We start from the raw sequence: 15,287 nt of genomic DNA on the forward strand, positions 1-15,287 counted from the left end.
ACCGCCTAGTCCCAAGCATTACTGTTATCTCGTCACTAGCACCACATAACTAAATATTTAACACTTACATCAGGATTTCTGCCTCTGTTGTCGTCTCTGGGACGATTCGAAAATCTGCCTCTGCCACCACCAAATCCACCACCTCGGCCATCGAAATTGCCCCGGCCTTCACCACGACCGCCACCGGGATGACTGTTTTGCCCGGCATGGTTTTGGCCTTTCCGGTCATGTTCCTCTTCATTCTTAATGTTCATTTCATTTGCAGCGTTTTCCATTGCTCTACACGTAGTAAAAAGAAATTTATAGAAATCAGTAAAATTAACATTCAACCGCAGTTCGAACAGAGTTCGTTATACCACAATAATGCGCAATACAATGGGAAACCATGCAAATAAAAACATAATTCTGTACAAACTGTTGAAAATAAACTTATATTTTAAGTTCTAGTACTTAATACCTGTTTATATGATATACTTCACGCTTAAATCACCCCTCACGCTACAACCGGACTCTAGATGCCACACGTACCAGGATAAAGGACTAATGGCGGCCAAGTAAAGCTGCTTCCGCGCACGAATGGCAAGTGGCTCGAGATGCTTCCGCGCAACGAAGTGCGCCCTAAAATGGGACGAAAAGTATACTATTTTGACACCTGAGTATATAAATCATTGTCACACCTGATATTTATTCTTATTATTAAATTTTTTTTGTTAAAAAGCTTACCAGTATAAATTAAAATGTTACCACTTTCTGTCGATTATTAAATGACTGTAAGCTACAGTTGGGATGTTGGTTGATAATCGTTTATTGGTCCTTCACAGGTTCATTGTAATAAACATAAAACAACATGATAAAATTATTTCATCACTTGTGCGCTGACAGCTACATAATTTTCAGCATGAAGAAATTCGCGGAAGATAAAACGCTAACGATTTACTCCACAAGAAATCCACAAAAATTTTAATTTATGGCTTTCATAAATTATATACGTTGAAAAAGTCTATCGATATGATATTTTGTTGATGACTGTCTTGCAATTTTTTGCAGAAACATTGCACATGATGACTACTCGCATTGCCTTGAAAGACAAGATGTAGAAGTGCATTTATAATATCAGTAATAATTGTTTTATTTAATAACCGGTCAAGTATAACATACACCGTTAATGGAACCCTGTCGAATTATAATTTTTCAAAAAGTAAGAAAATAAATTATTTTCAAGCAAATAGCCAGTGGACTCCAGCTTTGATTATCGACCAATCAGATGGACAGTAGTATGAGTCGCAAAAAGAAGATAAAAAAGCATTGCGCAAAGTGAGTTTCGGGATTTATTTAGGCATGAGTTTAGAAAGGAAACCAAAATTAATTGTATTTGATTTAGGTGAGATCCACTATTTTTTAGGTCTGAGAAAAATAGAAGCTGCTAGTATAAATTAAAACATCAAAAGCAGAACGCTTTTACCAGCGGCAGATTCCAATAAGCTCCTTCCTGCACTAGCGTATATATATATATATATATATATATATATATATATATATATATACTAGTAAGAGAATTTTGTATTGCCTTAATTATTTATTTAATGAGTTACAGATTACACGTTGTGGCCGTTCTGGGTGGATACTCACGTTTCATTGCCGCTGCGAACAAACAGGTTGGTCCGGAAAAATTCTGTTCGAAACGTTTAGAAATAAGTAAAGTATTATCTAAGGGAGAGGTCAGTAACTCGCGTTTCAATGTGTTAAAAGTACAGGAAACGTCGTAGATGCCGCTGGAAGGAAAGTTCCTTACTACCCCGAAGTTCCAACAGTACTTGAACATTTGAAAGCTCAGGGTTACACCTTAGCAGTCGCATCAAGAACAGGGGAAATAAGAGGGGCCAATCAAGCCCTTCAGCTTTTTAACTGGGACAAGTACTTCACGTACAAGGAAATATACCCAGGTTGCAAAGTAAACCATTTTAATCAGTAAGTCAAATGAAGCACTAATATCATTATTATGGCATCAGTGTACTTTATTGGAGAGGCACAACCATGTGACAAAGGATGCACAGTAGTTTGCAGTAAATTAAAATGACAAAAACCTTATAACAACTTAGTTGTTTCATATTTTTTGCCCATATCAGTTATGCTAATGTATCAACAAATTTTAAAATACATTGACACGTATGTAGTTTGCCACTTGCTGTGCTTCAGAGGTCTTTTATCATAACACTTTAACAATAGTAAAACTACTGCTATCCCACTTTATAAGACTAAATAGAATGTTTGTTAGTCACCTTGATATATACCATACATATTTCTCTTTTTATTTGTGGTTTTGCCTTATAAATTCCAGCTCTTTGATACTATGTTTCCGACTTCAAATATTAAATAGTATTGGCAATGACTGTATTGTCACCTATAACTTTTTTAACCCATTACCCAAATCCTTCCCAAAGCAGTCAGTGAATCTGTTACCAGTTCTTCATTGATAGTCATTCTTTCTCAAGTGGTGCCAATGTAATCTGTGAATTTTATTAATGCAATATTTCTTTGTGGGTCTGACTGCATTGCAGTTTCAAACTTTTATTCACTTGATTTACCACTAATTAAGGCCTAAGGCAAAAGTAGTGTGTATTGCTCATGATTTAGTATTAAAGTTTTGAGTTGGTCCATCAAATAAGTAATCAACATATTGTTCCAGCTACAGGGGTTCATTATTTACTGATAAAAGCTCTACTCAGAGTCCCTTCAGCATGACATTCTGGTAAACTCACACTTCAGAACCATCTTTGAGAGGAAAGAAGTCATAACGTTTTTAGGGTTCTCAGCTGAAGATTATGAATGTCGGATAGTTAAGCCACATTTTTCTCTTTAATTTTTTTGCTATGTGCCTAAACAAAACTGAAACTGTCATGATAAATCTTGTATTTTCCCCCTTGTTGTAGTTGTGGTCTTCAGTCCAGAGACTGCAGCTCTCCATGCTACTCTATCCTCTGCAAGCTTATTCATCTCCCAGTACCTACTACAACCTACATCCTTCTGAATCTGTTTAGTGTACTCATCTCTTCGTCTCCCTCTACGATTTTTACCCTCCGCGCTGCCCTCCAATACTAAATTGGTGATCCCTTGATGCCTCAGAATATGTCCTACCAAATGATCCCTTCTTCTAGTCAAGTTGTGCCCCAAATTTCTCTTCTCCCCAATTTTAGTCAACACTTCCTCATTAGTTATGTGATCTACCCATCTAATCTTCAGCATTCTTCTGTAGCACCACATTTAGAAAGCTTCTATTCTCTTCTTGTCCAATCTATTTATCGTCCGTGTTTCATTTCCATACATGTCTACACTCCATACAAATGCTTTCAGAAACAACTCCCTGAAACATAAATCTATACTCGATGTTAACAAATTTCTCTTCTTCAGAAACGTTTTCCTTGCCATTGCCAGTCTACATTTTATATCCTCTCTATTTCGACCATCATCAGTTATTTTGCTCCCCAAATAGCAAAACTCCTTTACTACTTTAAGTGTCTCATTTCCTAATCTAATCCCCGCAGCATCACCCGATTTAATTAGACTACGTTCCATTATCCTCGTTTTGCTTTTTTTGATGTTCATCTTATATCCTCCTTTCAAGACACTGTCCACTCTGTTCAGCTGTTCTTCCAGGTCCTTTGCTGTCTCTGACAGAATTACAATGTCATCGGCGAACCTCGAAGTTTTTATTTCTTCTCCCTGGATTTTAATATCTACTCCAAATTTTTCTTTTGTTTCCTTTACTGCTTGCTCAATATACAGATTGAATAACATTGGGGATTGGCTACAACCCTGTCTCACTCCCTTCCCAACCACTGCTTCCCTTTAATGCCCCTCGACTCTTATAACTGCCATCTGGTTTCTGTACAAATTGTGAATAGCCTTTCGCTCCCTGTATTTTACCCATGCCACCTCCAGAATTTGAGAGTATTCCAGTCAATGTAGCCAACCGCTTTCTCTGAGTCTACACATGCTAGAAACGTAGGTTTGCCTTTCCTTAATCTACTTTCTAAGAGAAGTCGTAGGGTCAGTATTGCCTCGCGTGTTCCAACATTTCTCCGGAATCCAAACTGATCTTCCCCGAGGTCGGCTTCTACCAGTTTTTCCATTCGTCTGTAAAGAATTCGTGTTAGTATTTTGCAGCAGTGGTTTATTAAACTGATAGTTCGGTAATTTTCACATCTGTCAACACTTGCTTTCGTTGGGATTGGAATTATTATATTCTTCTTGAAGTCTGAGGGTATTTCGCCTGTCTCAGACATCTTGTTCACCAGATGGTAGAGTTTTGTCAGGACTGGCTCTCCCAAGGCTGTCAGTAGTTCTAATTGAATGTTGTCTACTCCCGGGGCCTTGTTTCAACTCAGGTCTTTCAGTGCTCTGTCAAACTCTTCATGCAGTATCATATCTCCCGTTTCATCTTAATCTACATCCTCTTCCATTTCCATAATATTGTCCGCAAGCACATTGCCCTTGTATAGACCCTCTATATACTCCTTTCACCTTTCTGCTTTCCATTCTTTGCTTAGAACTAGGTTTCCATCTGAGCTCTTGATATTCATGCAAGTGGTTCTCTTTTCTCCAAAGGTCTCTCTAATTTTCCTGTAGGCAGTATCTATCTTACCCCTAGTGATATACACCTCTACATCCTTACATTTGTCCTCTAGCCATCCCTGCTTAGCCATTTTACACTTCCTGTCAATCTCATTTTTGAGACTTTTTTATTCCTTTTTGCCTGCTTCATTTACTGCATTTTTGTGTTTTCTCCTTCCATCAATTAAACTCAATATCTCTTCTGTTACCCAAGGATTTCTGTTCGCCCTTGTCTTTTACCTACTTGATCCTTTGCTGCCTTCACTATTTCATCTCTCAAAGCTACCCATTCTTCTTCTACTGTATTACTTTCCCCCCATTCTTGTCAATTGTTCCCTAATGTTCCCCCTGAAACTCTCTACAAACTCTGGTTCTGTCAGTTTATCCAGATCCCATCTCCTTAAATTCCCATCTTTTTGCAGTTCCTTCAGTTTTATTCTACAGTCCATAACCAATAGATTGTGGTCAGAGTCCACATCTGCCCCTGGAAATATCTTCCAATTTAAAACCCGGTTCCTAAATCTCTGTCTTACCATTATATAATCTATCTGAAACCTTCCTGTATCTCCAAGGTTCTTCCATGTATACAACATTCTCTCATGATTCTTGAACCAAGTGTTAACTATGATTAAGTGATGCTCTGTGCTAAATTCTACCAGGCGGCTTTCTCTTTCATTCCTTACTCCCATTCCATATTCACCTACTATGTTTCCTGCTCTCCCTTTTCCTACTATTGAATTCCAGTCAACCATGACTATTAAATTTTTGTCGCCCTCCCCTATCTGAATAATTTCTTTCATCTCATCGTACATTCCATCAATCTCTTCGCCATCTGTGGAGTTAGTTGGCATATACACTTGTACTACTGTGGTAGGTGTGGGCTTCGTATCTATCTTGGCCACAATAATGCATTCACTATGCTGTTTGTAGTAGCTTATCCGCATTCCTATTTTCCTATTAATTATTAAACCTACTCCTGCATTACCCCTATTTGATTTTGTATTTATAACCCTGTATTCACCTGACCAAAAGTCTTGTTCCTCCTGCCACCGAACTTCACTAATTCCCACTCTATCTAACTTTAACCTATCCATTCCCCTTTTTAAATTTTCTAGCCCACCTGCCCAATTAAGGGATCTGACATTCCACGCTCCGATCCGTAGAACGCCAGTTTTCTTTTTCCAGATAACGACGTCCTCCTGAGTAGTCCCCGCCCGGAGATCCGAATGGGGGACTATTTTACCTCCGGAATATTTTACCCAAGAGGACGCCATCATCATTTAACCATACAGTAAAGCTGCATGCTCTCAGGAAAAATTACGGCTGTAGTTTCCCCTTGCTTTCCGCCGTTCACAGTACCAGCACAGCAAGGCCATTTTGGTTAGTGTTAGAAGGCCAGATCAGTCAATCATCCAGACTGTTGCCCCGCAACTACTGAAAAGGCTGCTGCCCCTCTTCAGGAACCACACGTTTGTCTGGCCTCTCAACAGATATCCCTCCGTTGTGGTTGCACCTACGGTACGGTTATCTGTATCACTGAGGCACACAAGCCTCCCCACCAACGGCGAGATCCATGGTTCAACTAAGTATTTAAAAACACTAATTGGAAAATAGGTAACCATGAAGAAAGCGTTTACAAAAATGCTTTACATCGTGCTTCATGTTCCCCATGGTGCGAGTACTTGATCAAGGTACTGGGAACACTTCAGAAAGCCCTTCGAAATTAGTTCTGAAAGTGAAATTAGTCACATGATAATTGTTGGTATTGATGATGAGAGGTTGAAGAATCATCTCTATTTGATATTTGTCAGCAACAAAAAATGGTGTCTTCACTTGGAGGCCATTTAAACTTGATCTTCAATTCTGCCTCTCCTATGTTAAGTAGACCTAACTTTTCTTACAATTCCTTTCTAATTTTACCAACAAGCAGTCATTGATGATTGGCTTCCTGTCCACAACTACAGCTTCACTGTCACTGTGATCACTCTGACCCATGGATGAGCTTATGATTTTTGTTGAATAATTGTAAGATTCTGTATCGGATGATCATGATGAAGTCTTCATTTTGGATTTCTGTAGGAGACAATGCACTTTCACTTTTTTCTTTTTTTGTGTAGGCTGAAGTTTTTTTGCTGACTTTTCCCATTTTTATTTTTCTGTTCTTTCCTGATAAGACTTCAATTTGCAGCTTTTCGGGAGTAGAAGTTAAAACTGATGATTTATCTCTTTTGCTACTGCCTTTCATCAGCCAAAGCAAGGCTTCAGGGCCAGGTTTCACAATTTCTTGTAAAAACGGTGTATGGGAATATGGTACGAATAGCAGTATACGGAATAAACTGTCCCCACTAATATCTGCATATACGTATTTTCGACAATTATCATACAGGTGCACACAGTACAAGGTATAAGAACAGACTGAGTTAACATGGCGGCTCGTATGAGCGACCTGAGTTCCATAGATTAATGTTGTCAATGGTCGATATGACCTATCGATGCCACACAGTCCCCACCCCCCCACCCCCCCCCCCCCCCACCCACCTCTCCCGCAATACGGAGTACTGCATGTGAGTCTTGAGGGAAGACCGTGTGGCCATTGACGCTGTTGGTGGTCGTACGAGCTGGTAGATGCACAACCAGGACCTCCAACCTGACAGGGGTGCGGAGGCGGAGCGACGGGAGGCAGGTCCACCTCAAAGTCTTTGAGCCAGCAAGGACAGACGATGTGGTGGCCAGCCCGAGGGCAGGCGGGTTGAACGGCGGATGGCGGGGTGTAGGTGTGGCAAGCCCAGATGCTAATCGAGCCATCCGGCGAGATGAAGCCAAGAATTGTCATTGGGTTGCACTCATGAGGGACGGTGGAGGCTATGCACAACACGGACACTTAACTGGTCATTGGGTGGCGGGGCCGCGATGTCTGTGAGTAGAATGAGAACCCGGTCGTCAAGAGTGACAACTGAAATGTTGTCCACACAGTGTGGGGGTAAGTTGCAGAGCAGGGTGACTGTGGGAGAGGGTGTCTCTGTAGTCAATAAGGTAGCAGCGAAACCCGCACATGGGGTGGAGGGTGACGTGTGTGAGAAACCCGCGAAAGGTGATGGGGAGGTTTCAGGTGAACAAAACGGCACGGTGGCCTGAGGAGAAACATTGTCGGACTTCACAGCAGGAGGGAGACTGGCGTGAGAGTTGTTAGGAGAGTCAAACTGAGCCAGCAGAGGGACGTCGGGGTCCACAAATGCTGGTTTGAGTCGGTGTTACGAAACAGTTTGCGGACTGTCTTTGACGATTATGTCGAAAGTTGTATTGCCCTGCCGGAGGACTTTAAAGGGGCCGAGATAAGATGGTTGCAGAGGTTGTTGGACCGAATCGTCTCTCAGCATTACATGGGAGCAAGTGTTGAGAGCGGTTGGCACGTTAGTGTCCGTCGGGGAGTGGCTGATAGGTGGGTGTAGGTTTGCATATTTGAAGTGGGTGTGCATACTACTTATGAAATCCGGGGAGGGGGGCGAGTCTTCAGGTACTTGAGGCTGAATGGGTTCCCCTGGTAGGACAGAGTTCTTCCCGAAAACGAATTCTGAGATAGTTCCCTGTAAGTCGGGCTTGAAAGTTGAACGGAGGCCAAGCAGTACCCATGGAAGTGCTTCAGACCAGGGGCAGTCGTGTCACCTGAGTGCCGTTTTTAGAGTGCAGTGCCACTATTTCACTAAGCCATTGCTTTGTGGGTGGTAGGCTGTGGTGTGAATTTTCTTTATGCCACAGACGTTACATAAAATGGTGAACAGGGGAGACTCAAACTGCCGAGCCTGGTCGGTGGTGATGGTGGTCGGACAACCGATCCTAGCAAACCATGAGGAGATAAAACCATTGCCACGGTCTTGGGAGTGATGTTAGGTAAGGGGACTGCCTCTACCCAGCAAGACGGGAGGTCACTTGTGGATAGAATGTATCTGTGGCCCTCCGACGGTGGAAGAGGACCAATAAGATCAATATGTACATGATGAAATCATCCTGGAGTGATGTCGAACTTGCCCAGTGGTGGGGTGGGGTGGTGGCCGATTTTGTTGTGTTGGCAGGGGGCGCAGCTGCGTGCCCAGGTTTGACAGTCCCGTTTTATATTTTTCCAAATTAAATGATCAGAGACGAGCCGTGTAGTGGCGCAGTTATGCAGAGCGTCGAAGGCCTGCCAGCTCAGAGCGGGTGGAAGTAACGAGCTAGCTCTATCAAAAGAAGGGGTATTTCTTCTGAGCTGTAGATAGTATTTTAGAGAAGAAATGAAGAGGGAAACCATGTCTGCCTTACATTCCTGTAGTACCGCTCTCACTGCGGTGTCACTGGCGACTATAGCGACGAACAACACGGCTGATGGGTCGGGGTGGGCGAGTGTCACAGAGCGAGCTAAAGAAGTCTAATGCATTGAAAGCCTCCAGCATAGGTGCAGTCCAGCATACGGGTTTGAGTCCTGAAGTCTGTTTACCCAACAGTGAGTCTGTCAGCCGGGCCTGCACGGCAGCAGCAGAAGGCAGGTGATGACGGTAGTAATTTATTGTGCCCAGGAATGTTCTTTGTAAGTAGCCGGGGGCGACAGTGAAGTGATGGTGTGTACACGACACTTGGGAGGCTGTATTCCGTCGGTGGAGACGGTGTAACCCAAGAAAGTGACAGAAGACTGACGCAACAGGAATTTTTCTTTGTTGACCTCGACGCCGTTTTAGTTCAAGGTCTGGAGGACCATGGATAAATGATTTTCATGTTCCTCAGATGATTTGCTGAAAATGAATATGTTGTCCAGATATGCGAAACAAAATTCGAACTGTCGTAAGATGGAGTCAATGAAATGCTGCCACATTTGTGCCATGTTTTTTGGCCGAATGGCATGAAGTTGTATTGGAACAAACCAAGCGGCATGGAACAAACCAAGCGACATGATAAAAGCTGTTTTAGGGATACCATCCGGTGCTACGGGAATCTGGTGGTAGGCACATTTACAGTCACTAACACTGAAGATTGTAGCGCCCGATAACATATGAGTGAAATCATTTATGTCAGGCACGGGGTAATTGTCCATGACAGTATGTGCATATAAACGTCTGTAGTCGCCGCACATTCGGAATGAACTGTCATGTTTGAGGACGAGGTGGATTGGTAAAGACCAGTTGCAGTCTGACAGTTGCAGGATGCCCGCCTCCAAAAGTTCGTTAATTTGCTGCCGGGCTGCATGTAACTTAATAGGGTTGGGTCGACTAACCTTGTGCCCTATAGGAGGGCCGGCAGTGGTAACTAACTTGTGTGTCGTCCCGTCAGTGACGTAAGAAACTGAGAATTGCATACGAGACTGATCAATGTCCCAACGCGAAGTTTTTTGGACGGGTAGGGCGCAACAAGACGTAACCGTTAGTGCGAGTGGGAGAAAGGCAGCATGAAAGTCACATGTCTAGTACGTGAGGACGGCGTGCGCTTGTTTGGAGAGGGCGGCTGCGCGTACAGCACAGAGCAGGTCGGTATGCGCGGCGACTGTCTGGTGTCAACCTCGCACTTGGTACCCAGCGCTGGCAAGAGTGGCATTGGTGTTGCGCGTGGAACAGCGATGGCCGCCGAGTCACGTGGCTGTCATGCGAGAGACGCGGGTCAGCTGCCCGCACAGTGAGCATGGTTGTATCGCATGCGTGACTGTTTTTAGAAGCACTGTCTGTTACATATGTCAGTGAACGTGGCAAGTGCATCAGGGATGCGGAGTATACTGGATGCAAATCGTCACTCGCAATTAATGTTTTTGGACTAAACTGATGAGTATCCAAGCTGGTGTCTGCTGGAGAAACACGAGTAGGTGGCGGGACTGTGGACTGCAGTTTCAGCAGCGAGGTACGAGCTGCAACGAGCTCGTTGTAAGTGTGTGCTATTCTTTGTTTCAGCTCGTAGTTTTGCTGGCAGAGTTGTGCCACCGAGTTGTCTTCTGACAGTAGGTTAGTGACGCACATCACAATGTCGCCCGCGAGGTCAGAGCACTCGTGTACCAACTCACATGTTGCGAGAGAAACAGAACATGGAACATAAATGCGGGAGCGCAGTGTCTGAATGTTAGTGGGATGGTGTAGCACTGAGCCCTGAACTACATTCGGAGAGAGTTTTGTAATGAGACAAAAAATCCATATTGAGAATTGGTTCATTGATGTTAGCAATGTAGAAAGTCCACGGAAAACACACAGAAGAAGATAGGTGCAACGTAACTTTGACAGAGCCTGAAGTTCGTAATGTTGGTGTGTTGACAGCTTGTAGAAGTTACTTCGTCGGTGAAAAGATAAAGATGGGGGGGGGGGGGGGGGAGGAGCCATTGATGTAGGTATCATATAGACGTCAGTGCCAGTGTCGACTAGGAATACGAACCGTGATGAAATGTCAGTCACGCACAAACGACTGCTTGGCTGGGCGGACGAGTGGACGGAGTGCAATGTATGATGACGCCTGTGAGGTTCCCCATAGGAGTCGGTGTCTATAAGGTCCTATAAGGTCAAAAAAGTAACAGATCAAATCGGCAAGATTTTAAGGAAACATAACGTTCGACCGTTTTTCACTCCAACTAAGAAAATAGGCCAAGCACTTCGTTCCATTAAGGATAAATGTCCCCCTCTGCTGCAAGTCATATATACAAGATTCCATGTACATGTGGTAGGGTTTACATTGGAACTACAAAGAGATGTGTGAATACACGGTTGAAGGAACATAAAAGTCTTTGCCGACTAGGTAAAACGGACAAGTCAGCCATGGCGGAATATGCTCTGCAGCAGGGTGATCACGTTGTGAAATTTTCGAAAACTGAAATTTTATGTACTGCGATGAACTATTATCCTCGGCTATATAGAGAAGCCATCGAAATATATAAACATGGGGATAATTTTAACAGAAAAGAAGAAGCTATGAAACTCAGCGATATATGGACAGTGGCACTACAGAATCAGTGATAAGTTTTTGTCTTTGACGTACTACGATCGATAGTTATATTTTATCCTCGACAAGATTTATCTCTGCTATCACGTGAAATCCAGACCACGCCCACTTTCCGTGGTATTTGGGCTGTTCTTCAATGTCCCACTCATCAGTCGGCAAGACTCAGCACAACCAGGAGCACCTCCGAAGATGTCTAACGTAGCTTTGGACGAAACGTCAGGGAGAGAAGAGTTCCATGGACTATCGAAGCCACAAGTGGTTCCCCATGTTGAAGGTTCCGGACAGGTCAACAATGTAGGACTAAGACGACAGCTGTGCCAGGTGTTGTAACTCAACAGTGATATCACCTACAGAAAAATAAATTAACCTACATGTAAAATACAAATGAAAACTCAGCAGTGATATCACCTACGGAAAAATAAATTAACTTATAGTTCAGAAAACATGAGTGGCTAATGTATGCAAGATGCTCAACTATTCCAGCTAACTGTGCAACCTTTGATAATGAAAACCCGTGGTGGAGTATAAATAATTTAAGAAGTAAAGGTAACAAACAGCTTTGAATACTTAAGGTTCTGAGTTGTCAATTTTCATAGCTATAGAGTAGACATACATTGTCAAGACCAGCCTCACACACAGAGTTCCTATGAAGCTCACAATTTGCAGCATTGTCCCTAGATTTGATTGTGCCCCATTGGTTCTGAGTCGAGTGCAAGGACTGAACCAGAGACTTTGAGGGTTCTTTAACAAGGTAAGCTGTGACTTCCTTGACTTGCACCATAGGATTGAGAACAGTAGGGTCCCCCTAAACGAGTCAGGAATGCACTACACATCAGAAGCTGCTACCCTGGTAGTTGACTGGGTGTCATGTGCCCACACAGGTCCCCACAGGGGGCTTACAACTCTTTCATGAGTACATGCTTGGCTACCATGGGGCCCTGGCCTTCACAGCAAAAGGGATAACACTGTCGGTGCCTGAGCTGAAAAATCCACATGTAGGCTGAGCAGTTTGTGCCAATCTTGACTGGGGCACAGGGACTCCGAACAACAGATTACTAACCAGGTTGCCATTGCTGAGGCTGGATGGCACCCATCGGGAGAGGCCCCCATTCGGAGACGGTGACACTGCAGCAGGTGAGATGCAAATGAAGCAGATGAAGTTATTTCCCACTGGTGGCCATACGGCCCTAGCAGTCTCTATGGAAGGAAAGTCCTCATTCAATACAGAGAGATAAGACCCTGTAATATTCCCTTCCCTGACTACACCTTGGGAGGAACATAGGGCTAAGCGGCAAGCAGAGAAATGCTCCCTGCAATACTTGGATTGCACAAGAACTGGTGGTGATTCTGTCTTGGCTACAAAACCCTTATTCTTTGTGGAGAACATCAACAGAAAATTCTGGAAGTGGCAGCCATCTCTAAAATGAAAAGGAGATCAGTTTTGATAAAAACAGCATCACCGCTCAGTCACGATCACTGCTCGGTTGTAACAAGTTGGGCGACATAATGGTGACTGTCACTCCCATACTAGTCTGAATATGGTTCAGGGTACCACTTTTCACCAAGACCTGCTCTTGCAATCTGATAATGAGCTACACACCAACTTGGAGCCACAGGATGAACTCATTGTCCGCCGTATCCATAGGGGGCCAGAGGACAATAGGGTTGCTATGGGTGCCTTCATCTCGGCCTTTGAGGGCAATTCATTGCCTGAAAAGGTCAACGTAATGGTATACCTATGCAATGTAGAATCATATGTTCTCCCTGCTCCCATGCAGTGCTTCAAGTATTTGAAATTTGGGCATCTCCTCACATTGAGGAGAGACTGTGGATGACTGCTGCATACAAAAGTCCCTTGTGCCCCCCCCCCCCTCCCCATGTATGTTAACTGTGGAAAGTGCCATTCTCCGTGATCACTAGATTGCACAGTTTTCCAGAAAGAGAAGAAAATACAAGGATTCAGACTTCGTAAAAACTAACTTATAAAGAGGCCTAGAAAAGTATGAGCGGTTGCACCCAGCATGTCTAACAGTATCATATGCTGCAGCTCCATCAGTGTTGCCCCCTTTGGTGATGGTACTCCTGCCCTTTACATCTCCTACAGTTGGCTCTCAGGGCTGCTTGACCAAGCCCTTTATGATTGGGGATCTCCTCTTGCTGCCGCCGCCCCCCCCCCCCCCACCCCACCTACTTTGGGATTATTTGCATCCCACCCACCAGGGACATTGGTCCTCATCTCCCAGCAGGAGACAAATCACCTTCCTCCAGCTTCTCTCACCAGGAAGGGCTCCATGGGAGACTTCCTTCCACAGCTTCTTCCGTTGTACAACCGGACAGCAGCCAATGTCTGAAGAAGCCAGACACTGCTGGCCGCAGGGTTCTGTAATCATCATCATTACCTGAAACTGATTCAAAAGAGAACTCGCCGTCTTCCAAATCCTCTAAAGAGAGGCAAGGTAAGAAAAAGTCCTCCAAGAAGATTCCAGTTGCCTGCATGCCACCAGAACCCACCTGTTCCATTCCCATGTCCAAGGCAGAGATTCTGGTGGCCCCTGAGGCCTCATGTCACACACACACAACAGAACACAGAACTTATGTGTGTTGATGACTTAACCCCTCAACCAGTGGCAACAGGTGACCCTGGTGCATAACATGCCTCCTTGGTCCTTCATGGCCTTACAGTACCTAGACAATGGTATTCTCTATTGAAACTGTAATGGTTTTTTCACCACCTAGCTGAGCTACTACGTCTTTAAAGCACATCTCCTGCCTTCTGCATTGCCCTTCAGAAGACTTGGTTTCCAGCAGTGTGGATCCCAGCCCATGGTGGATACTGCGGATACTATGACAGGGTGTTTGGCGGTGTTTGCACATGTGTTCTGGACACTCTGTATAGCAAACTTGTGCCTCATAATACACCTCTGGAGGCTGTGGTTGTTTGGGTAAGGGTGTTTAAAAATATTACCATATGCAGTGTTTACCTCTCTCCCAATGGTGAAGTGTCTCAGATCATATTGTTTGAAGATTTTAATCATGGCTGCAACAGCAACTGTTGAAATTCTTCACGATAAAGGATGACAGCCGAAAACAGTTGCAGGATAAAAATTTATTAAAATTTCTTGACCAAGGTTTCGGTACATATAAATATACCTTCATCAGAAGTAAAAAATCTGAAATTACATCATGTAATGGAGATTAATAAAACAATTGTGCCAAAGGCGTCGTCAATAATTGAGACATCTTCTCCATTAGTACAACATGACTATGGGCACAGGGTCAAAGCGAACAGTTTAGCACCATTACTTCGCCTATGAACTATCTCAGTTTCCCCCACATTTTCTAATCTTGGGTGATTTCAATGCCCACAACCCTTTGTAGGGTGGAACCACGACCGCTGACCATGGTAAAGACCTTGAATACTTACTGGCACAATGGACCTTTGCCATTTGACTACTGGTTCCTCCACACATCTCAATGTGACACACAGAACTTTCTCATCCAACAACCTTTTCATTTGCAGCCCTTGTTTTCTCCCATCCATCCACAGGAGAGTTCACAATGGCCTGTGTGGTAGTGACCACTTCCCGATCTTCCAGTCCCTCCCTCAGCATCACTTCCCTGTAATACTGACTGGACAGCTTTCACCTCTGCCGTTGCCCTTGGCTCCCCGCCGCTTGGAGATATCAACGAGGCAGTCCAGAATTCCACTACACCCATTCTTTCAGCAGCTGATTTAG

At 43.8% G+C, this 15,287-nt stretch overlaps 2 protein-coding genes across 7 annotated transcripts in view; one reads left to right on the top strand and one right to left on the bottom strand.

Annotated features, from left to right (window-relative positions):
- The window catches only part of LOC126260230 (hrp65 protein-like), a 176,911-nt gene extending 176,299 nt beyond the window's left edge, over window positions 1-612 (bottom strand). For all 5 annotated transcript variants that reach the window (XM_049957535.1, XM_049957537.1, XM_049957536.1 and 2 more), the window contains exons 1-2: window positions 458-612; window positions 69-279 (exon numbers count right to left, since the gene is read on the bottom strand). In XM_049957535.1, coding sequence (XP_049813492.1) covers window positions 69-275 — 207 coding nt within the window. In that variant the 5' untranslated portion in view covers window positions 276-279; window positions 458-612. The remainder of the gene's footprint in view (window positions 1-68; window positions 280-457) is intronic.
- A 613-nt stretch (window positions 613-1,225) lies between these two features.
- Window positions 1,226-15,287, top strand: part of LOC126260231 (magnesium-dependent phosphatase 1-like) — a 51,430-nt gene continuing 37,368 nt past the window's right edge. Inside the window, exons 1-3 of one of the 2 annotated variants that reach the window (XM_049957538.1) lie at window positions 1,226-1,381; window positions 1,595-1,655; window positions 1,750-1,968. In XM_049957538.1, the coding sequence (XP_049813495.1) occupies window positions 1,339-1,381; window positions 1,595-1,655; window positions 1,750-1,968 (323 nt within the window). In that variant the 5' untranslated portion in view covers window positions 1,226-1,338. The remainder of the gene's footprint in view (window positions 1,382-1,594; window positions 1,656-1,749; window positions 1,969-15,287) is intronic. The other variant, XM_049957539.1, reaches the window with a different exon arrangement.

Source organism: Schistocerca nitens, chromosome 5, assembly GCF_023898315.1.
Source record: "Schistocerca nitens isolate TAMUIC-IGC-003100 chromosome 5, iqSchNite1.1, whole genome shotgun sequence".
Classification (NCBI taxonomy): domain Eukaryota; kingdom Metazoa; phylum Arthropoda; class Insecta; order Orthoptera; family Acrididae; genus Schistocerca; species Schistocerca nitens.